The 24,895-nt window shown below is 37.1% G+C and overlaps 1 protein-coding gene across 3 annotated transcripts in view; it reads left to right on the top strand.

Moving 5' to 3' along the window:
* Window positions 1–24,895, top strand: part of SPHKAP (SPHK1 interactor, AKAP domain containing) — a gene marked incomplete at both ends in the record, with an annotated part of 128,832 nt that overhangs the window by 12,740 nt on the left and 91,197 nt on the right. For 2 of the 3 annotated variants that reach the window (XM_079924948.1, XM_079924947.1), the window contains one exon: window positions 20,647–20,752. In XM_079924948.1, coding sequence (XP_079781074.1) covers window positions 20,647–20,752 — 106 coding nt within the window. Of the gene's footprint in view, window positions 1–7,332; window positions 7,410–20,646; window positions 20,753–24,895 lie in introns of those variants that run through there. The other variant, XM_079924946.1, reaches the window with a different exon arrangement.

Raw genomic sequence — 24,895 nt, 5'->3', positions numbered from 1 at the left:
CTTCCCTAAAATCATGTTTTTCATTAAAAGCCTTATCTTGCAGCTGAAGGTAGTGAATGTCACTTCCCTTTGCTTCCTTTCCTAATGAACAGGACTCTAATGGCTTCAGGCTCCTAGCTCCAGAACACATTCCCAGCAGCAGTCTCGAGAGAGATTTTAAACGCACACTTATTTGGAAATTATTTCCTCAGATATAGTGAGGATGGCATAGAAGTGAGGCACACGGTCTGTGATGAGAAATAAGGATGGAGAAGAAGCCAAGAGCTCGACGATGAAAGACCCACAGTCCATTGACCAAGATGGACTTAACATTTCCCTCATCTTGACTAAACTTTAGTCATCATCTTTCTGACTCCAAGACCAGACTTATCTTTCCTTAGAGGTTTTTTTTTCTAGATAAATTATACTTTTAAATTCTTTCTCTGCCCCTCTGAGATATAAATCTTTTCAAAAGCCTCTTGCCAGTTTTACAACCCAGGAATGTCTTTCTTAAGGACCTGGAAGACTTCTGTTTGAAATATAAACTTCATGGGACATAACATGTCTATCTTCCAATTTCTTTGGGAGGGTAGGAGCCTGAATTCTGTGGGTACCTTGCTCCAAGTTATAAAACTATCCCATGTCACGGAGATATGAGAGTTTCTTTTTCCTTTGGGTAAGGATGATTAACAAAAATGATGGCCTATGCTCCCCCCACCAACCACCACCATCCCTGTTCTTAAAAAATCTCCACGCTTTGTTTCAATGGAATTGAGTTCACACTGAATTCTGGTCTCTCTCCCCTATTGTAATCACCTTGAATAAAGTCTTTCTTACCTGTTTAACTTTGGTACAAATTTGCTTTGAGATTATGCTTAGGAATCTTGATTATGTCTAAGTTGTTAGTAGGACAGTGGTGGAGAGCTCAGACTTGGCGGTCCTACAACCTAGACTAGAATTCTGACTCTTCCACTGCTCATTTGTAAATTACTTCACCCCTCAGTCTGTTTCTTCATCTATGACACACGAGAAGGCATTGAATTCTTTCAGAGATAATAAGACTGGAAAGAAGGGGATAGGATGCAAGAGGTATCTAGAGAGTAAAATTGGAAGGATTTGATAATCGATTAGATATGAGGGGTGAGAGGAAAAGGATTCAGAGATAAATTCCAGGTTGTTTTAGCTTGGAAATTTGGGGTTGATTGTAACAGAAAAAGCTGAGCTGAAAATTCATGGGGAAAGGCAGATCAGGTAGAAATAAGTTGACCTTGAGATAGGTGCAGAACATATCGATGGAGATATCCCACAGGCTGCTGAGTATTCAAATCTGAAGCTCGAGGAGAAGTCTGGAGTGAGAGAATGAATCTAGACCAATGTATCAGAGGCATGAGATCTCTTGGGTGAATTGGTTAGGTAAGAATAGCTCTCCTTTTCTCACTCCCAATTCTCATCCTCCTGAATTTTGAATATCTTGTTAAATATATATACTTTAATTTTCCTGGTGGGCCCCAGTTTCACACTATAGAAATGGCAATAGAATTCAGTCTCTTGGACTGACTTTTCATGTTACTTAGGACATACCTTAAATTGGCCTCTGGTTCTTCCCACTCCTGGCTACTCTCACCACCTCCAGACCGGGACTGACTGTGTTTGATCTCTTGGTCCTATTTTAAGGGGTAAAATAATACAGATTATGCTGGAAAAGAAGGAAGTAAAATACAATCACAATGATCTTACTTGTGCATATTTTATTTCCACATAGCCATCTGAAGTCTGAAAAAGAAGAAAGTAGGTGAAGAATGTAGTTAGTGGACAATCTGGACAATAAATAGGAAGTTGCCTGGCTAATCAACACTGAACATTAGCACTGATGAACAGTCTCCCTGTTGCTTTGCCTTTGTGCAGTCACAGACAAATCCGTGGGTGTGTTGTCCATCCTATCGCATAACTCCTGACCTTTTGCAAGCACATCAGTCATAATTAGTTTCAGTAAGTTTGGCATTTTATTGTGCCCTTGGCATTTCCACATCAGTCTTGTGCATTTTGCAGCAGATTAATAACTATGGCTTAAAAAAAGGCAGCTCTATTTAAAATTCGGTTTCTCGTTTTTCTTGGCAATTTTACTTTCCTTTCAAGAATCATAACTATTCAACCTAGACAAAACAACTACTGCCCATCTGTGACCATCTAAATAGTCTGTGAAAATGTTTCAGCCTATGTGTTTAATTCCAAGCCTACCCAATGAAGCTGTCCTAGCAATTGTAAAACAACCAAACTCACCCAAATTCCAAGGGTCTCTGTTGGCTATCCCTGTCCTTACATACATATACTCCTCCTGAGCTTTCTTCCATTGCCTTCCCCCCAAGTAATACCTCCTTATCCCCCATATTAATAGGCCTATGTAATAGAAGCATATGCAATGAGGCAAATAAACTCAGAAATCCTCTGAAAGCAATTTCCATTAAAAAAAATGTGAAAAGAGGATAACAGGTGTTTTATTGCAAGTTATCCAGCTGCTTTATTCTTTTCTCATTGTCCAGCTTTCTTTGAGACAGTGAGTGGAGAGCCCTGAAATATTCAGATATATATTCAATTGTTCAGTTCATTTGGCTATTCTCTTTCCATGATATTCAGTACACAACTCTTTGTGAACATTTAATTTACTTTTTTGTTGTTGTTGCTGTGTAGACAATGCTTCATAATGGAAAAATCCCAAGGTGTGGAATTGGAAGACTTGGAGTTAAGAGCATATTCTTTGATATACTGTGTGACTTCGGCAAAATTGTTTAACTATCCTGAACTTGTGTATTAATGTTTCCTGAATCACTTCTCATTATTTGTGTGCAGAAAAAAAAAAAAAAACTAGGCAAGCTGTGTGAAAATATTCACTATATAAAAGTAATATTCAAGTGTGATTTTTTCAGTCTCTTACATATTTTTACTTCTATATATTGCTATTTTTTTTTTGTCTTTCTCCTCCAATACAGCATAAACCCCAAGGTGGTGAGGAGTCTTGTATGTTTTATTCACTGCTGTATCTTGAGCACTTCTCACAGTTCTTGGTGCTCAGCAGCTATTTGTTGAAAGAATAAAAACAAGCGAATGCAGATTTGTACTTAGTTTTTTAATTGTTCAGAATGAATATGTTCCTTCTGCTTTTTCTGCTTACAAAGTGGCTAATGGAACTGTTAACATATCATTAGAAAGAAATCTCATTTTGATTGAATTTCAGAAGAAATTAAATGTTTGTGTGTTTCTAGAAGATCTTACCTTAGAAAATGAGAACTTCCGAAGTAAATCTGAGTCAATGACCAGAAGGTCTGGAATAGATAACTATAAGTGTTTATTGATGTTAATTAGCTCTTGCGCTTGTAATTTTGGTTGGTGGGATAAGCTTAAGTCCATGTGCAGTGGAGAAGAATATATCAGGAATACCAATATGAGTAAAGCTTCTTCATAATTCCCATTTGCAGTTCTCTCACAATCGACATGTAGCTACATTTGAGACATGCATGTCAGATTCTTTGGGAAATCATACTGTAGACTCTATGACAGCACAGATAAAAGAGAGTAATCTTATTTCAAAGTAGGTCTTGAGGGGGAAAAAGAAGTCTTATTCTCTTAGTTGGCATATCTTAGCTTAATTCTTTCACAAGGGAAGACATTCCTCGCCGTGGTGATCTTCTATATAGGACACGCTCAGTTCTGCTCTGTCAGGAAACTGACTGATGAACTGGATGGCTTGCTGAGTTCCCTCCCTGAGCTACAATGAACAAGTGCTCCTAAACTTTGAGCCTTTGCTTCGCCCTCTTTGCGTGTACCACATAGAAGTCCTATTTCCTGTCTGCAACTAGAATTTGCTATGAATATTAAATTTACAGGATTTCTCTCAGAAATATGTTTATAGCACTCTTGAACACTTTAGAAATAGGGACTAATTGTTTTAAGCCCCTAAGCAGCCTGGACGTCTCTTTACATAACCTCTCTAGCTGGATTTGCTCACTGTCTGCTCTCAGCTCACTTTTCTCAGTGGCATCTAACGAAGCAATAGTATAAATCTACTGTGCCAATGGCTATATTGTCCTAATAATGAGGAAACTTGTTCATCTGCTCAGCTTCACTAGAATTCTGTGCTCCACTTCCCCTAGAAAGGATGAAATGTGATTTCTAAGAACAAGCCACACTTTCTTGAATCTTGGTTATTTGAGCATCTACAGAGTTATAAAATCTGAAATGCATATTTGTATATATATCATATTTTATGGTCTTTTTAGTGAACAACCTTTTTATGCTGCTATAATTCATATGTGGCCTAATATTTGAGGTTCTCATTAATAATAGTTGCATATAGGTTATAGCTATTTAATAATTTGTGTTCCAACTGCTTTATTCTCATCATCTACTTTTAGAAAGCAAAAAATTTTACTCTTACCAAGTTTTATCTCAGAAATAGCTACCGCTGAATGACTGAGAAGAGTATTCACTGCTAACCTTCAAACAGAGATGCTGGTATAATTGGCTTCAAATTTTATCTATAAATTGTGCAAAGATATAATTTAGCCAGTAATATCTGTTATTACAATTTCTGAAGTGTTGCTTAAATTAAAACTTTAACTAAAAATTTCCTCTTAAATATAAAAGCTTAGAGGTATACTATCAAAATCTCCCTAATATTCTTTGCACATTGAGAATGGTTTACATGTCGCTTGGCTCACATACTATTTTTCATGAAGTGGAAAATGTAGACATATTTTTTTCTCTTGAAATCTCAATGTATTTAAGCATTATAGCTTGGGACCTAATATAATGAGCTTCATTTTTCTGTTTATATTATTTCATTCACTATTATTTTAGTTGAATGAACCCATGAGAAAAGAGAAAATAGATGTTTGATTATTTCCTCCATTTTTACATCTCATTCTAAAACCTGATGATTTTGAAGTTGCTTTTTTAAACTGAACTAGAGTGAAGAGCCACCTCTAATATGCTGGGCTGTGCTACTCAGCTTCCATTCGGGTAAAAACGTTTTTGTGGGGAAAGCAATTCAGATCTGGCGGGGAGGCCTCATGCATGCTACTTGAATTTTGTATGTGAGTCACTTTATTAAGGTTTTTCTGCAAAAAGAAATCTACAAACACAATGACAAAGTATTGTTATAATGAATTTATAACACAAAAAAATAAGATTTAATAAGATTATTAATAAATTCACATATTGTGTTTTCTCTGCCTGAGCAGTTTGATATATCGTGTAGAAGTAAACCTCTAAAGTATGCTTGCTTTCCAAGAAAGAGATTGTGTGCTATTCATAACTATATATAAGTACCATGTTTTTCAAACTAAGAATCAAGACACCTACTCTACCAAGTATGTGGTTTTGAAGTACAGTTCAGCAAATGATTTGAAATCAGGTCCATCTTGAAAAACGGAAGCCATTTTAGCTATACACAACTTTATTTTAAAATGAAGATGGTTTTATTTAACTTCTGAGGGGAACATATAATTATTATTACCTAATTATAGTATTATATATTAATTATCCGTGGTAATAATTATTACCATTGTTGTTATTTTTATTGCTACAGCTTGTTGCTATCGCGTGAAATGTTTAACTGAGTAAGTAGGTACATTTGGGTCACTTAATTATCTACTTCCTTCTCCATCCAACTGCTTCTAATTCTTTATGAAAAGCTTTTCAGGAGATAGGTCAGTTTTTCCTAATTTGATCTTCTCGTCTGCTCACAAACATTATTAGATCTCTCTTGTCCCACTCTCATGTTTCTCAACCTTGAAATCTCTTGGTAATACTTTTCTTTCTCTGTGTCTTTCCCAACACCATGAGATAATTTTCAAGGCCTATCAGTTTTTTTTTTTTTTTTTTTTTTTGCGGTACGCGGGCCTCTCACTGTCGTTGCGGAGCACAGGCTCAGCGGCCACGGCCCACGGGCCCACGGGCCCAGCCGCTCCGCGGCATGTGGGATCTTCCCGGACCGGAGCACGAACCCGTGTACCCTGCATTGGCAGGCGGACTCTCAACCACTGCGCCACCTGGGAAGCCCAAGGCCTATCAGTTTTAACTCCAGTGATATTTTTAAAATTATTCATCATTGCTCTTACTTAAAATGACTAAAATCGCTTTAAAATTTATTAAAGAATTGAAGAGTAGATAACTTAATAAATTATTAGCTAAATATCAACAGGCCATCAAAGATAGACAGAAAATCTTAAAAGCAGGCAGAAAAGAAGATACAATGCCTTTAAATGAAATTGACAATTAGATTGACAGCTGACTTCACAAAAGCATAACTGGGATTCCCAAGATAATGAAGTGATAGCTTTGATATATAAAGGAAAATAATGGCCAGTTTAGAATTCTATATTCAGTGAAAATATCCTGCAAGAATAAATACAAATATTTTCTTACAGACAAAAACTGGTAATGCTATTTCTCACTAAAAGGAAAATTGTAGTGCATTTTAAATATATCAAGCAGTTACATTAAAAGCGGGATGGGGGCGTCCAAGAGGGAGGGCGTAACTCATTCACGCCTTTTACCCCATGCCCCCAAATCAGGTGTCTCCTGCTGTGATATCTTTGATGTTTTACCGCCTTTGTTCTCTGGCATCCTCATCCACACAGGAAAATTTCCTTGAATTCTAATTATGTACCAGTAACTACCAGCAATGGAGATGTGACGATAATTTCACCGACTCCTTCTGGTTTATTTTGTGCTCCAACATATAGTGATATTATTGGTTTTTTCATAGTTATAATGGCTTTATAGCCTTTGAGATTTGAGGTAATATACTATTCATTTTGACTGAAAAACAAAGAGCTAGAGCATGCCTACAGGTAAGCATTGTACAGAAAATTAATTACAAGGCTTTCAATGAAGCTGTAACAAATGTCCATAAAAATCTGTTGCCCCACTATTCTCTTAATATTAAAATAATAAGTTTGAGTAGCACAAACTGAGCTCCTCACCTATAGATACCCATAAACCAGGTTGGAAGTCTCTGAAAGTCTTATCTACAAGATTAATTTACCTTTTGGTTCATCCAAGATGTGGAGCCCAATCTCAGACACACATCCAGGGTATTACCCAGGACAGACACTACCTGAAAATATGCATGCAACCTTTGAACCCTTTTCTGAGTTTCTAAAAATTATTACAACTTCATCATCTAGCTATTTTTGTTCTTTTTAAAGACAGCTTGCTCTGCTGTGTCTTTCCCCTTCAATGATACTAAAACTGGCTTCTTTTCCCCCCCCATCCTTCTCCTCTCCTGCTTCCTCTCCAAATCTGCTCCTGTTTGTAACTCCTTTATTGTGGGTGTGGTCCTCTCCATCAGCCATGTGGGTAGTTGAACCAAACTCACCCACCTACCTCTCTGCTGCCTTGTCTGCCAGGAGACACTCCCAGGAATCCAGGTTGGTTGTGGGGGGTGGTGTCCAGGAGGACATACAGCCAAGTCATGACCGGGGCCTCTTCTTTCATGCCAGCATTCCATCCGCCCCCTGGGCTCCCAACCCTCAGATTTTGACCAGTACTTTGCAGGCTTCCTGGTCCATGGTGCCAAACTGCAAATTGTGCTGTGCACCTGACCTCTTTTTTAACATCAAATTTCACCCTTTCTGTGCCCCATCCCTTTGGGTTCTTGCTATGCTCTTCTAGTTTAAATGACTGACTCCAAGTCATTAGTAGGGATTCCATCATCAAGATTAGACAGGTGGTGGATATTTTCAGTTGGACAGTTTTCCTCATCCCTCCACTCACAAAAGGGGGATGTTTTTCTATTTCATTTTCAGGGAGGTCTAGGCCTGGTAGTGTGTTTGGTGATGTTCTCTATGATTCAAGTCCCCCTCTTCCCTCAAGAGGACCATCCATCCAGTCTGGTGCAGCAGCGCATCTCCTCCTGCAAACCCTCACCCCTGTCCGCATTGCTCTTCTCTGGACCCCAGGGTCCCCATGAAATGAGAGCACCCTGAAAAAACACAGTTCTCAAGGAAGTTAGCATGTGACCAAAGCAAGCGGCACCATGTGAAGACATCAGGCCTCGGGGAAAGAGCACAGACTGGGGTCAGGTTCATCTAGGCTTGGATCCCAAATTATGCCACTTAACTCTGTTACTCTGAGCAAACTCCGAACCTCTTTGTCTCAGTCTTCTTATGAATACAATAGGGTAATAACACTTCCCCTACTCTGAAGATATGAAGTGACAAATGTAAAGGTCCTGTCACAACAACTGGGATAGAATGGGTGCTCAGACAAGTGTACCTATTAATATTGACTGAGATTTTCTCCTTTCATTAATAGCAAACCTTGTACAGTAAAGTAAATAATATTAGTCCCATTTAACAGATGAGAAAACTGAGGCTCAGAGAGATTAAGTAACTTTCCCAAGATAAAGCTAGTAAAGTGACAGTTGAGACCCAAATTCAAGTTTTCCAACTTCCAGCACATAGTAGTATTTTCACTACCTCACATGTCATAAGGATATTTTTTTTAATTTTGACATATATATTTATATTAATCACAAATCTTCTCATATAGCGTATTGTTTAGTGTGTGGATGTTCTTATATGTTTCTTCATTCTCTTGGTTTCAAATATTGCAATTATAATTTACATGAATTTTTTCTTGATAAAAATATGACAGTTCCACTTATGGTGTATATCCATTATTTCTAGCTAAATGTTAGTTTTACTAACATTTGTATTTCAGGACTATAGACTCTCACAGACAAAAGCATAGAGATAGAATTAAAAGATCATGTTCACCTTTATCTGACAATTGGGGATAAATCACCAAAGTTTTGGGGGTGCATTTATTGATCCTGTCATACTATTGAGTGCTGATTAATTGGCAGACATGGTGCTAAGTATTTTGTAGGGTTCCATAGTGACTTAGATGTATAAATCCTATTGTGCTTACCACATGTCCGAGAGCAGGAATGTTCCGGGAAGTGTTATCCCCCCTGCCCCTTTGAAAGGAATGTTATTCAACCTCATTCTAACACATGAGATGCTTCCTACAGGCTTTGGATATTTTAAAAGATAATCTAATATACCCAAAAAAGACCTCAATAAAAATTCTTTAAACTATTAAGATAGTTTCAGAAAGATGAAGCCATTAGCATTGGCTGTCCTTACGCATTAGGAGAGCAGGAGCTACTCCTTTTGAGGTGATCGGTATGTTGGCGTGATGATGCTATTTTAAACTGTGCAGGTCGTGCCATCCAGCAGCTTCCAGGATCTTCTGCTCCTGATCTAAGTAAAATCTCATTATCCAGAATCAGCACTTGCTCCATAGGACTGTCGAAGTTTAATTTCATTTGGCCAGTTGCTTATACAGCCAACTATGAAGCCGTTCAACAGCCTTATCCCCCAGAGATATAAGGAAAACCAGATGTAGGCTCATATACAGCAGACCATGACAAAGGACTCTTCAGCATAAAAGCTTTGCCATGGAGGTTACCTTTGGTTAAAGGCAGCATTTGCTTGTTTTGTTGTTTTATTACTTCTAACAGTCACATTAATCCATTTTCACTGTAGTAGCTTTGGTGGAACCCATGAGAACTCATCACTAAAATGGTAACCTATATGTTAAGATGGCAAATTTCATTTGATTTTGAAGGAAAAGAATTATTTAATAATCGGGGAAATTCCTTATGACTGTAAGTATAATAGATTTTGCATTTCCAATTTTTTTCATAAGCGCTAGATTTTCAGAGTTTACAGAGATCACACATTTTAAAATAAAGAATTATTTTGAGTCACACACACACACACACACACACACACACACACACACACACGTGTGAAGAATGTAAAGAATTTAGAAAATGTAGAAAAGAACAAGAAAGAAAATGTCACAAGTAATCCCTTTACCCAAAGATAAGTTCTGTTAACATTTTCATATGTTTCTATGCGTATGAAACTATGTATACATTTGTTTTAATTAGCTCATTGATTTAACAAACATTTACTGAGCTCCTACTATATGCCAGGTATTATGTTTGGCCTGAGAATGCCTCATGAAAAACCGAAAAAGATCCCCACATTTTTGGAGTTTATACCCAGCAGGTAATAAACCTGCAGGGGAGCGCAGGGAGGAGAGACCCACAATAAATAATAAACATAGTAAATAAATACATCCTATAGAATGTTAGAAGATGATGTTGATAATGAGAAAAATAAGGCAGGGTAGGAGAGATGGAAACGCCAGGGATGGGGGGCCTGGGTGACAACAGGATGATCAGTAAAAGCCGCAGTGAGAAGGGGCATTTGGGAAAGACCTGAAGGAGGTAATACGAAGGGATTTTGCAGACAAAGAGCAGAGGGGCAGCAGTGTGTCTGTCCTGTTCTAGGACTAGCAAGAAGGCCAGTGTAGCCAGAGTGGAGAGAGGCAGGAAGAGTGTGAAGGGCACAAGGTCTCAGAGGTCATGGGATTTCAAGCATATAGAGCCTTGTAGTCCGTGGCAACGACTTACAATTGTACTCGAAGTGAAGTGCAAACCCATGGCAAGGTTTTAAGCATAGAAATGACCGGATTAATCTTACATTTTAAAAGGATGCCACCTACGTCAGGAGTCATACTGTATAACATTTTGTGTTCAACTGTATTCATTCAACAGGGGAGCATTTTCCCAAGTCATTTTGTATTTATGGGGAAGAGGCATCATCTTAATATCTGCATACTAATTCCACCAATGTACCTATTAGTGAATGTATTATTTATTTTCAGTTTTTCTCTACTTATGATATTGAGTTGAACATCCGGTACGTGAGTCTTTATCTCAGTGCCTGTTCTTTAGAATACATTCTTGTAAGGGGCGGTACTGAGTAACATGTATGAATAAGAGTTGTGAAACATATGTCCAGATTGTTTTTCAAAAAAGCTACGTACATTTATACCCTCAGAAGCAACATGTAAAATATGACATATTATCTTGATTGACAGAATAGTACGCGAGTTTTCCTAACTTAGGAGACCAACAAAACTCATTCACTCACTTATTTATCAACAAAGACTTCTTAAAATCTATACTGTACAACAATCACTAGACACATCAGAATGACACAGGCCCATATTTTTCACACACAGCTACATTTCTTATCTTTCTTCTTTCACTCCTTTTTTCTTCATTAACCCACTTTCATATAACTGACTTTGAATGTAAAGGACCAAGATGCATGGCTCAAGCCAGGATACATCCCTTTTCCTCCCTCTCTTAACATTTCTTATATCAGTTCCTCAATGTGATTTTTGATGATACCTGAAGCAGAGGCTTCACAGAAGCCTAACTCCCAGCATCTCAGAAGAAAGGGTTTGCCAAGCAAATGAAGGGGGCAAACAGAAACACAGAGGAAAATATATATTAAACGCTTTAGAAAAATCATTCTTATGTATTTATTAGTCTTATTACATTTTTTCAATTAAAGTAGCATTTAAGCAATACAACTTCTTTCCTCAGGAAACACTTTCAATTCAAATTTTCACTGAAGTCAGACTAGTCCTCTGTAAGCTTTGGGGCTTTGCTTCAATGATCTGAATATTTCCCCATGTTGACAAACATAAGACTGTGTGTCTGAACAGGCCATATATTTGTACAGCCTTAGACTAATTGAATGAATTTTATGTTCTCTTGGATTTAAAAAAGTTTCATCATTCTTTATTTTATAACCTCATGGTAATAGTCAAGAGTCAGCATAAGTATATATATATTTTCGAAACTCAGAACTGAGAACAGAGAAATGTCACTATAACAAGTATTTATGCATTTATTCAAAAGGCCTGCATGTATTATGTTTAACTTACTATCAAAATGTACTTAAAATCTAATAAGGAGACTCTTAAGAGTAAGTAAATGTACAGGGCTTAGCACGGTATCATTTCCCAATTTAATAGTGAGTGCTTTCCCTATGCCAACACTATGCTACTGCTTTACAAGAAGAACCCCATTTAACTACCAGAACAGTTCCATGACACAGCTTGCATTATAATCTGCATCTTACAGATGAGGAAACGAATGCTCAGAGAGGTTTAAGTCACATGTCTAATTTCATCCAGCTAACAAGTGGTAAAAAATAGAAACTTGAACCTACGTTTCTCGAATACTAAAGCACTAGAATTTGGCTACTTCGGGACTCATTTAGAGGTCATGGTCATAGAAGCAAAGGATTAGAAGGAAAATTAGAAGTTACAATGGAAAAAGCATGGTGTAGAGATAAGAGAAGAAGGGCAAGTCTCAGATCACTTATTTACCAGTGAAATAAACTTGGATTACATTTACCTCTAATCCTTGATTTCCCATCTATAAAACAGATATAATTAAAAGACTGTGTAAAACACTCCATAGATGCTAAGCCCCTGCTACATTAAATGATGGTAATGTGTTCAGAAGTAACATAGAGAAGATTGCATAACAGAATGAGGCACTTGCCCAGGTGGTTTGGTGGAAGAACAGAAATTAGCTGGGAGTGGAGGTGGTTACTGTAACATATATTATTAAGTATCTGAACTAAACTCTAGATGCAGCAGACTGCAGTGACATATATGATGTGTTTTGACCCTCCAAACAAATATCACCTAAATCATTTTTTTAGAAATAAAGCACTTTGGGATAAATATATCAATAGTAAGCGTCTAATGGTCTTCATGTATAAATGCATGTTCATGCAACACTAACTTAGCAACACTTTTTGTCTGACATTAAAATAATATTTTTGCACACACCATTTGTAGGGCATATGTTTTCAAAAGTCTCCCCCTAGCCCTCATTAACAGAAGGGGGGAAAAAAGCTAAGCTATCTTGTTCTTTCACTTGGCTTGATCCTCTTTTCTGAACAACGAGTTATATTTCAAAATTATTTCTTGGGCGTCTTGGTGAAGGCTGAGATTGTGAAACCACCTTTTAAGGTACAAAAATAAGCTCCTAAGGTCGTGATTAAATTCTTGAGGCCAGGGCTTCCCTGGTGGCGCAGTGGTTGAGAGTCCGCCTGCAGATGCAGGGGACACGGGTTCGTGCCCCGGTCCACATGCCGCGGAGCATCGGGATCGGGGCCCGTGAGCCATGGCCGCTGAGCCTGCGCACCCGGAGCCTGTGCTCCGCAACGGGAGAGGCCACAACAGTGAGAGGCCCGCATACCGCAAAAAAAAAAAAAAATTCTTGAGGCCATTATTTGTTGTCACCTATTTACTCAGAGATAATATATGAATTTGCAAAGCACAGTATTCTGACCCACAGAATATTGTTCAGTTGAGCCCCTTGTTTTATGATTAATAATAAATGATCTGTTTATACTCTTTTTATTGTCATTTTTTAATAGTACCTCACAAAAAGTACACAAACTCAGGTCTGCCACATTTTCACTGATCTGAGGACAAAAAAATTATAGTGAAGTTTGTCAACCATCTTTTCTTAAAAAGAAATATTCTTCATTCTTAGATAATGTATCATAGTATCGTTACATTGTTTAAATGTCCCTTCTTTGAAGAATGAATGTGAGAGAGAGGTAGTAAAGGATTTTCTTTAAAGGTCCTTATTTGGGAAAATAAAAGCTTGGTTGCTTTATAATATTATTGTTGTTGTTATTGTTATTTTACTGGTCCAGGAGATCAAAAAAGTCTGGAATTCACCATTCTACAGTTCTTTGGTCACCTTTAAAAATTAAAACAGGGCATAATGGTGGTTTTAAAATATTTTCAGGGTTGAATAGTCATTTCCTGTAATACTTTTAGTAAAATCCTACAAAATTAATGAGGAGTTTGTAGGTCTGCTAGTCACTGATAAGCTGGTGACATATTTAATTCTCATGGATGACATGATGAGAAAGCCATGCTCTGATGTCTCCAACCCAGAAAAGAAAAACATGAGTACAGAAGGAAAAACATGTGAATTTCTTACCAGAGATGGAACAGAAGGTTACACGGCGTAGAAGAAAAACCTTGCACCAGACACTTGTTAGAAATGCAAGACATTTTATTTGAGCTACTGCAGTAGGGGAGAGAGATAACTCTTTATAGAACTGAGCTCAGCTCCAAATACAATGGGGACAATTGGGGATTTATAACAATTGCGCAGGGTGGGGGTTCATTGGATAGAAAATTACTAAGAGGAGATATCAACGGGAGGTGGATCCTTGCTAAAATGGCCTGCCAGGATTCTTGCTAGAGTCTGACCAAGGACTTAGATATTGAGGGTGAAGGATGAGGAACTTAAGTAGATATTAAGGGTGAAGGATGAGGAACTTAAGTAGATATCAAGGGGGGAGAATTTTACTAAACTGACTTAGCAGGATTCTTTGCTAAAACTGGGCTCAGCAGACTAAGGTCAAAATCTAGTTGAAAAGATGGTTCAGAGGAACTTGACTAGAGTTTGGTCAAGGAGGGAGTGTTTGTCAATAGATTGGTCAGAAGATGAAGGTAAAAGAAACTAACATATGTGATTTTTAATACAAATCATTTTTTAATTAAATTTATTTAAAATTTAAAAAACAAAAACAGTTCACCTATTTCTCCCACCTACCTCTCCCTCTTGTTTTATAGATAAAGATATAAATATAGATATAGATATACACGCACATATGTATATGTTTTTAGATTCCACATATAAGAGAGATTGTACAGTATTTGTCTTTCTTTGTCTCACTTATTTCACTTAGCATAATGCGCTCAAGGTCCAGCCATGTTGTTGCAAATGGCAAGATTTCATTCATTTCTATGGCTGAATAATATTCCAGTGTGTGTGGGTGTGTGAGTGTGCGTATCCACCCATCCATTGATGGACATTTAGGATGTTTCTATGTCTTAGCTATTGTAAATAATGCTGCAATGAACATGAGGTGCACATATCTTTTCAAACGAGTGGTTTTGGTTTCTTTGGAGAAATACCCAGAAGTGGAATCGCTGGATTGTATGATAGTTGTATTTTTAATTTTTGAGGAGCCACTAAACTGTTTTCCATAGTGACTGTACTAATTTACATTCCCACCAACAGTGCACAAGTGTTCCCTTTTCTCCACATTCTCTCCAACACTTGTTATTTTGTCTTTTTACTAATAGTCATTCTAACAGGCATGTGGTTATAGCTCATCATTGTTTTGATTTGCATTTCCCTGATGATTAATGATGTAGCGCATCTTTTCATGTACCATCTTTTCATTGGCCATCAGTATTCAGATCTTCTGCCCACTTTTTAATTGGGCTGTTCAGTTTCTTACTATTGAGTTGTATGGGTTCTTTGCATACTTAGGATATTAGCCCCTTATCAGATACATGATTTGAAAATATTTTCTCGCATTCAGTAGTTTGTCTTTCCATTCTGTTGATGGTTTCCTTTGCTGTGCAGAATCATTTTAGTTTGACACAGTCCCATTTGTTTGTTTTTGCTTTTTTTGCTTTTGTTTTCGGTGTCAGATTTTTAAAATTATCTGTGAGCTTACTGCCTATATTTTCTTCTAGGAGTTTTATGGTTTCAGGTCTTATGTTCAAGCCTTTAATCTATTTTGAGTTAATTTTGTGTATGGTGGAAGGTTGTGGTCCAGTTTCATTCTTTGGCATGTGGCTGCTCAATTTTCCCAACACCATTTACTGAAGAGACTGTCTTTTCCCCATTGTATATTCTTGGCTCCTTTGTCATAAATTAATTGACCCTATATGTGTGCATTTATTTCTGACTCTATTCTATTCCAATGATCTATGTGTCTGTTTTTATGCCAGTATCACACGATTTTGTAGGTTTGTAATATAGTTTGAAATCAGGGAGTGTGATGCCTCCAGCTTTGTTCTTCTTTCTCAAGATTCTTGTGGGTTTTCAGAGTTCTTTTATGTTTCCAAAAACAAATCAGTTTTTGAAAGACTAACCTAAACCCCTGAGCTTCATCTAACAAGTTAATCCCTTTAGCTGAGGGTAAAAGAAGGACATTCACTTTAGCAAATTTTCATTTTGAACCACACAAATGTGTATTTTAAAATCCTCTAAATTCTAGGTTGTGACACATTGTTAAACTGGCTTTAACAAGAGCAACTTGATTCTTTGCTCAAAATTCCTTCTGACAGATGTGAGCTTTTATTTTTTTTCCGAGTGTCGCAATTAGAGGATTTAGTATTAAAGCTCAAGAGTGGATATCCTTAACAGAACTGAGACAGTCAAACCAATTACTATATTTCACTGAAAGCATTCTTTAACTGGGGAAGAAGATAAGAAATCTTACCTTTTAGAATCTTACAATTGTCTAACTTTCACTGTGTTTACTAGACTCTCGCAACAATAGCAGCAGGACCCCTTTTCGTTAGAATTATCCTGGGAAATACTTTAGGTTATCTTCTCAGGTGTGGCTTATCTCACCATATGTCACCACTGCAGAAAATTAAGCATTGAATTCAAACACTCTTTTGTGCATAATCTTTTGAGGTCAAACAGGATGCTCAGAAAGATAAGAAAAAACAACATTAATAAATACTAATTGAGCACCCATCACTGCACCAGACACTTGTTAGAAATGCAAGACATTTGCACCGTCCTAGGTTGTAAGGGGTCCCTAATCCTTCAGTATTTACAGCCTAAAGGGGGATACAGACAAACATTACATAATTATATATCATTTTGACAAAGGCTAAAACAGGATAAGGTTCAGGGTGCTGTTGGGACACACAAGAAGAGTATCGATCTCATTTCTTGGGTTGGGTTGAGTGTTGGGAAGAGGGTGGGAAGAGGTGAGAGTGTATGTTTGTGTTTGTGCATTGGACAATGGAGGTTGGAGAGGAGTAGTGGCCTCTTTGGCAGAAAGAGGGAAGGGAGAAAGTGCAAGAAGTGATTTATAGACTGAGACTCAAATGATAGAGAAGGAATTATCCAGGAAGAAGAAAGGGGACTGAGAAGAGTGTTTCTAAAAGAAGTAATATCATATGCAATGGCTCAAGGGCAAAAAAGAATGTATATTTAACTTAATACATTAGATAAATGCTTCTCAAGCTTTAATGAGAATACGAATCACCTGAGTTTAATGTCAAGATACAGATCTTATTCAGAAGTTCTAGGGCAGGACCTGAGCTCCTGGGTATCTAACAAGCTTCCAAGAGATATCAATGCTGCTGGTTCATAGACCAAACTTTGAGTAGCAGCATATAAACAACTCAGTTTCCAGTAACTGGACACTTCACTCTGGTGAAATAACTGAATATTCCTTAAGCTATTTTCTGATGTGACCTACTTATTCACACTGCATGAATCATTAATGATTGCAGTGTGGTGACAGCTCAGGACTCGGGCAATTCATATATAACATTGCTCTACAAAGGAGTCTGCTTCTCTTCCTATAATATTTTTAAAGTCACTACTTTAAATTCTGCTTTTGTACCTTCTTTCCTACCTTCGTCTTCCTCCTCACTGAAATGTATTTAGCAGTTTCAGCACGAAACCAGTCTGAAAGGATGTGCTTAATAAATACTGTCAACACTTGTCAAAATCAAATGAAAATGTCCCAGGAAAGTATTTGCAGCCATACCCATTAGGAGCAAGGTATAAGGCTGTACTGTATCTTGATAGCAGTTCTTTTAATGTCAGTTTGAACTCATTTTAATAACTGCATGAGTTTCATGTTCTTGCCATCTCTGTCTCATCCTGTAGCAGCAAATGTTCTGCTTCTCTAGAGACAACATTTTTGCAAATACTCTAAAAATTCCATTTCCATTCCAAAGACATGGGAACAGATTGGGCTGTGTTGTAGCCACCTACTGGAAATTTACATCCATGTCACATGATTTAAAAGATATGCCTCTCTAGATATATTTTGGATATAGGTGTCAATAAATTGATTCATAATGTGTTTCAGGAGAGTGAAAGATGCATTGGCTTTGGTGCAAGGAGTTGCCTCACAGTTATTGTGAAGTAATGCACAGATTTTAGTCCCACTATGTGACTCTATTGCCTCATTTAATTCTTATAACAATAAACAAATATATATATATATATATATATATATATATTTTTTTTTTTTTAATGCTATACATGCTTAGCCTTAGAACAAATGGAGTGAACCCTACAGGCAAGCAACAGTTTCAAATTCCCTTCTTCACCTTCATCTCAGGCCAGGATCTCACAATCATCTTAAAGGCAGAAGGGCTTTCAGGATACATGTGGGTAGACTTGTCATTTCTTCTTCCCATTAGACTAGCTCAGCAGTTAAACTTTTATGTACATAGTAATTACTATAGCACCCGCGGCTACTTGCAGTCATATACATTGTGCTTCATGGGAAAACAAGGAACTTCCATGGGTGATCTTTCACTTTTCCCGATGTTCCCATTACTCCCTGATTTTGGAGCTACTCTCCCTAAGTTAGATGTGATCCCCCTTTAGAACGATCACAGATTGTTGAAGCTCTGTTTCTACTCTGTTTTATATCAGGCTTGTCTCCACCTTACTTCTCAGTCTGCCTACTTCCCACTCTCAGGACCGATAACCCTACAAAGAGACATGGGAGGTGTCCTAACAGTGAACCTAAGTCCTTTGGTGGCCTGGATGGAAGTGATCCACCAGCTCACCAGAGTTGCCTAAGGGACACAGTAGCAAACAGGACATGTAGCTTTGTAGATTCTTCAGCCTGAACTCCTGCACATGGAGCTTTGGCTCCTAGAAGAAATACAATTTCTCTGACTTATGGGCCAAGTTATTACAGCCCAAAGTTAGCTTGGTCTGTGGTCCTGTCTTCCACGTGAAAATGATTTGGAACCTCACCTGTTTGGTGTTTGTGTAAAAGCCAAACTTTCCTGTGGCCAAGAAAGCATTCAGAGGGACATCTGCAGTTGCGTTTGAGGGAGAATCACACTTAATAGCGTAAAAAGCTATAACCTCATGTATGGGAAGCCTGTAAAAATACGGCTGAAAACTCAGACTCTCTATGATATTTTGAAAGTGATGTCCATAGCTAGCAGGGACCACAGACTTTACTCCAAACATGTCATCTATAAAAGAAGAGACAGACCCTGAAAAGCTAGGCAGTATCCTGGCTAAGAAGTTATAGCCAGTATCGGGAGCCAGTTAGCTTTTGCATCCTTTCCCCCTCCCTCCCTCCCCTCACCTTCCTTCCTTTCCTTCCTTCCTTCCTTCCTTCCTTTTGCAACCTTTCACCAGTTCAACAAAAATAACATGGGTGCTATCTTTTCATTTAAATTATACTCATTCTATTCCTCAAGGTGGCAATTTCTCAGAAAATAATACCTAAAGTTTAAAATAAAGCAGATCTTACTTGAATTATTCTTTGAAATTTTTACCCAAATTTCTGATCTGTTACATAGCACCATCAGCAGTCATGTAAAAATGTTATAATTAATAATAGAAATACAAACAGACTACATACATGCAATATTTGACTTACGGTTAATTGCAATGCAGTGAAAGTTGACTAATTCAGAACTTAAAGCATGAGGGTTATATGTTATTCAGAAATACATTGTTTATTTAACTGATTTTCTATTGTGCTTCTCTTAAGAAAAAAATTCTATATTTTGGGTTGATAATTGCATAAAGAATCATTAGACAGTATTCCAAAAAATGTATTGCAATGAATTGTATATATTCTATGTGGCAAACAACCATGAAAATAAAATGTGTAGACGTGAGATAACATTTTTTTAAAAACCCAAATTTGCATATTTTCAGAAGAAAAATATTTAGCCTAATTTAAATACAAAACAACCCTCTGAATCTTAATATTTATAAATATTCTAAAAATATTTTCTAAAAATAATTTCAATTTATATCACATCTTGAGGCTGCAGAAATAATTTCAAATCTTTTAAAATATTTATACAGCCCCGTATATAGTCAAGCCCACCAAGATTCGACAGAAATAGGGGAAAAGGATATAAGTCTAGAATAATGGAGACAGAGAAGTTAAGATACCATCCCCAGCCACAGAGATTATAAAGAGATGACCTGTGTTTTCTAAAGCTCATGTTCGTTTCATAGTACCACCCTACCTCCCAGTTAAAATTATGTTTTTCCCTCATTTTAAAAAATAAAATGAGTTGGGTTTGTTTTTTCTTTTGTTTTGTTTTGTTTGTTTTGGTTTTGGTTTTTTTTGCGGTGCGCGGGCCTCTCACTGTTGTGGCCTCTCCCCTTGCGGAGCACAGGCTCCGGACGCGCAGGCTCAGCGGCCATGGCTCACGGGCCCAGCCGCTCCACGGCATGTGGGATCTTCCCGGACCGGGGCACAAACCCGTGTCCCCTGCATCGGCAGGCGGACTCTCAACCGCTGCGCCACCAGGGAAGCCCAAAATAAGTAATTTTTATGTGTCCATTTTGGCCGAGCAGAATTAATGTGAAAATTGAAAGGATATTACTTGGGTTTTAAAACTGCTTGCTTAAGAAAAGATGTCAACCCTGCTAGAAGTCATGCAGATGCACTGTGTCCATCCACCTACACTGGAAGGTGATGGGTCGCAATTTTATATTCACAATGGAATAGGTCATAGTGCTTCCACCAATTACAAAAGTGGAACCAACGAAGAGGCAAACATCAATGTCAGCAGGAGGGTTCGCAGTGTTCAGCACAATCTGAAAAGATGATTTTCCATAAAACCACATCATGCTTCTTTCTTTCTGAATATGGAGATGATTCACCAGAATGTGTTCTCTTTTGTGTTTTGGGGCACAAACAGCGAGTTGGAGTCACCCCTGATGTATGAGGTTCCGGAACTGCAGCAGGGCAGCGCCAGCGGCAGCTCGGGAAGTAGCTTGGGTAGCTCCATCACTGCGTGTAAGAAGGTAACACTGCTTAACACCACTCTCCTCTCACCGATTGAACTTGAACACTACTTTAGTTTGACTTTTCAAGCACTTCTTCTAAAGCAGGAACAGCAACAAAAACACACCACAAAATCACCCACAATTTGCTCCCCAGGACAACCCCCTGATGACATTCAAAAATCTAATTCATGGAAATGATCGGAAAACTCAAGCATTTCAGAAACGTCTGATTTAAAAATTCTAAGCCTCCAGTGCTTCACCACACCTCCAACTTTTTCTAGTAACTCTTTCCAAACATAGCCATGATTGACGGCTTCTTGGATCTCCTTGTAGAAAAATCTTCACAGGTTTTGAATGGCCCAACTTATTATATTAAGCTCCTAAGTCTATATCTAAGAAAAATTCATGGCTCCTCTCTTTTTGCTATTTTCTTAAAGGGAAGGGTATGCCTGATTATTTTATTAGGAACAGAATTGCATTTCCTGGAGTATAGATTTTAGAACTGATAAACAAGTCTTGCTTTAAGACACTTGCAGAAAGTTGTCATTTGAACAACATAAAATCATCTAATTTAATTGTCCGATTTTTCCAGCCAATCCAACTTCAGGCCCAGAAATTTAAAGCCAAATGCCCACTTCCTCATCTAATGCTTTTATCACTATTTGATGCTGAATTCCAGAGAAAAGTGTGTTCCTTTTCGTGAAAACTTAGAGGAAATTACACTGGATTAGTTCATTTATTGTTAAAACAAAGTTCAATTATAAAAAGTACTTATAGCTATAAATTAAGATAAATTCTTTTACTAATCATATGGTATAAGTATATATAATTACGTATACATAATGTGCATTATATATGTATATATATTTCAATTTATTGATTACTGTACCCAGTTAAGCAGCCTTATGTATTCTCTGCTTGTGTGATTTTGTATAGTTTTTAAGTACCAAAGAAAACAAATATCTTCATTAGAAAACATATATTGATTATAAAAAATGTAGCATTAAACATAATTTTACAAAATATTTTTATGCATATATTCATAACCAAATATAAAAATATACCTGCCTGATTAATTAAGGATTCTTATTATCATGTGTTATATGATCCTCATAAAATTCTTATAGAGGATTCCGTACTATGAATTCCAGTTTTTAATGTAGAAAACTGAGGCACTACAATTCAAAATGACTTTGAATTACTTATGAAAGAACTAAAGCAGCAGGTTTTCAAGCCCTAGGTATGGTCTATTCAACTCTGTAACTCTAAATTATAAAGTCTTCACTGGATGCTATGTCTTTCATAAGGCTAAATGATTTTTAATTTATTCTAATTTTTAAATAACTCTATTTCTACTGATTAGAATTCCAGCGGCATTTAAAAGAAAGATTGAAGCCAGACTGCCTGAATTTGACTCCCAGTTCTATAATTACTAGTTGTGTGATTTCAAGCAAATTACCTCTTCATGACTCAATTTGCTCATCTGAAAAAAGATAATATTACCCACTTCACAGGGTTGAGGTGCAGATTCAATGAGTTTATAGACGTGAAATGTTTAGAACAGTGCCTGGCATATTGTAAGCACTCAAAATGATTACCTACAACTAATATTATTCTAAAGAATGATTTTATCAACAAGTAAGCAGTGCCAGAAAAAAAATTCAATATTGGCATTACTGTGCTGAGAGAGTTAGTACTTTATTATCTGTTATCTCAATTATGCTTATTTCCCTAGAAAATAGGTAGTCATATTCATTTTTTAAAAATCTTGTCTGGAAGTTAATGAATTAATAGAACTGTTTGGGACTGGACAGCTACTAGAAAAAGTAAAATAAAAATTCAGTCATCTATTCTAAATGATTTCATATATATATATATACATATATATATATATATATATGAATTTAAAGTTTTAAATATAATTCTACTCATTCCACAATTATTTCTAGAACAACTAGTATTAGGTTGAACCATATGAAACTGACTTTTTTATGGATCAAAAATGATCAAATGGGGGCTTCCCTGGTGGCACAGTGGTTGAGAGTCCGCCTGCCGATGCAGGGGACACGGGTTCGTGCCCCGGTCCGGGAAGATCCCACATGCCGCGGAGCGGCTGGACCCGTGAGCCATGGCCGCTGAGCCTGTGCGTCCGGAGCCTGTGCTCCACAACAGAAGAGGCCACAACAGTGAGAGGCCCGCGTACCACAAAGAAAAAAAAAAATCAAATATGGGTAATTCCATACAGTCCAAGCCAAATACTTTTAAAACTTTGTTACATCCTGAGGAAAGATACAAGATCACAAATGGCCCCTGGTCTGGAAGAATTTACAGTCTAGTGTGGGAGATAATACTGGTTTCTCATGTGAAAAGTCAAACAGTAATTAATAAGTTAAATAATTATGTGAGGTAACTACACAGGCATATCTCAAGATAGACGAGTGCATCTTAATTTGGACTTTGAGGTACGATTAAGATTTGAATGAGTAAAGACATTATCCAACTAAATTTAGGAAGGATTGTTACAAATTAATGCAGAAGTCAATACTTTTGAGTACTGGCAATATTTTTCTAATATTCATAGCACATTCCTTTCATTTTAAATATTCTCTTAAGCTTACATACTAATTGCATTTTAAGACAATTTAGTAGCCATATATGCCACGTGTCATACACCATGTGGGCTATAGCTGTTTTCCTTGCCTTCAAAAAAGTAGCTCACCTGTGTTTCTTCTCTTCTTTGTATCAGGAACATGGGCCCTCAGTGAAAGGCATGAATATTGAGACTTAATTCCTTTATTTTATTATTATATATTACTGCAAGCTGATTTAAGTGATCATGATTATATTTTTAATTGCATTAATCACAGATAATGGGATTGGGGAAGTGAGGATCTATATGTTCACAAATGCACTATACAAAAGTGACAAAAAGAATAAGGGCAGCTCTGTCTTAGAAGTAGCAAGGCTGTCCAGCTGAATCACCACTCTTCACAGTCAGTCAACCTTCTATAAGAGAAATATGGATAATTGAAGTCTATTGGTAATTCCCCAAACTCATTTCATGTAATAGCTTCATCTTCTTCCCCATCAAACCTTCTTATCAGAACTGATATATTGTTAAATTAATCAGTGGAAGAAATGAAACAAGACTCCAGAAGATAATGCATTAGTTGAATAATCAGCCTCTGAAAAATTGCAAATTGACCGAATGTATTTCATGTGCCGTGTGCTTCACAGTGAATCTCTAAGGTTTTTGGGAATCCTACCCAGGTGCAATTTTCTTGTTAGGGAAAAATGGTCACTGGACACCATAGCAGTGAAAAAGCCATATCATCAGGAAAAAGACTTTGGTGGTCTTATTTGAAGGACTTATTAACTCCTTAATATATGTTTTTATCAGTAAGTCTTTCCCCAGAGCTAAGATTACCATATCATCTAGTCACAGTCTATATATACTCTCCTGGAATTTTGTGGATAGACTCCCCTTTTGCTCTCAAAAGTTCCCTGGTATGCACAATGTTATACCGTTATCCCAGCTCTAGCTTCAGAATTATTCTTTCTCTTCCTTCTCCCCTTCCTCTAAGCGCTAAGAAAGTTATCAGATAAATTCACACTGAGGTGTTAGTGATTGCTTAAAATAAAGCAAAAAAATCGCAATCACAATAAAATAGTGACTGCAAAAATAAAATCTATTTTTATTTAACTACTACTACTGCTAAACTAGTTCGATTGCCCCCTCCCTTAACTGACATTGACAACTGAGCTCATTGAGCCTGGACATGATTTCAGAATTCCATTCATCACAAAGCATCAATCCATCCAAGTTGGGATGTAAGCTAACCCCTATGTCACCCTAATTTAATGAGCACCAAGACCCAGGGGAAGTTTTAATATATGTAAAATAATGCATTTAAATGATAGTATTCCAAATATTGCCAGAAAAAAATTGAGAGAAAGAAAGAGCTGCTGGTGGAGAGGGAATACTGGAGCTCTCCGTGGCATCTCTTAAAATTGTATCTCACACGGACATTCCCTGATGTTTCCTCCTCTCATAGGACAATTCTTCCTTACAAGACAAATGCAACCACCTTTGTGAAACTGAATCATAGGGACTTTCCATTAAATGAGCTAAATTATTATAAATGTTATCCTTTTATGTCT

The sequence above is a fragment of the Stenella coeruleoalba genome, assembly GCF_951394435.1.
Source record: "Stenella coeruleoalba genome assembly, chromosome: 6".
NCBI lineage: Eukaryota > Metazoa > Chordata > Mammalia > Artiodactyla > Delphinidae > Stenella > Stenella coeruleoalba.
The sequence above is the reverse complement of the archived record's forward strand: the minus strand, read 5'-3'. Positions and strand labels throughout refer to the sequence as shown.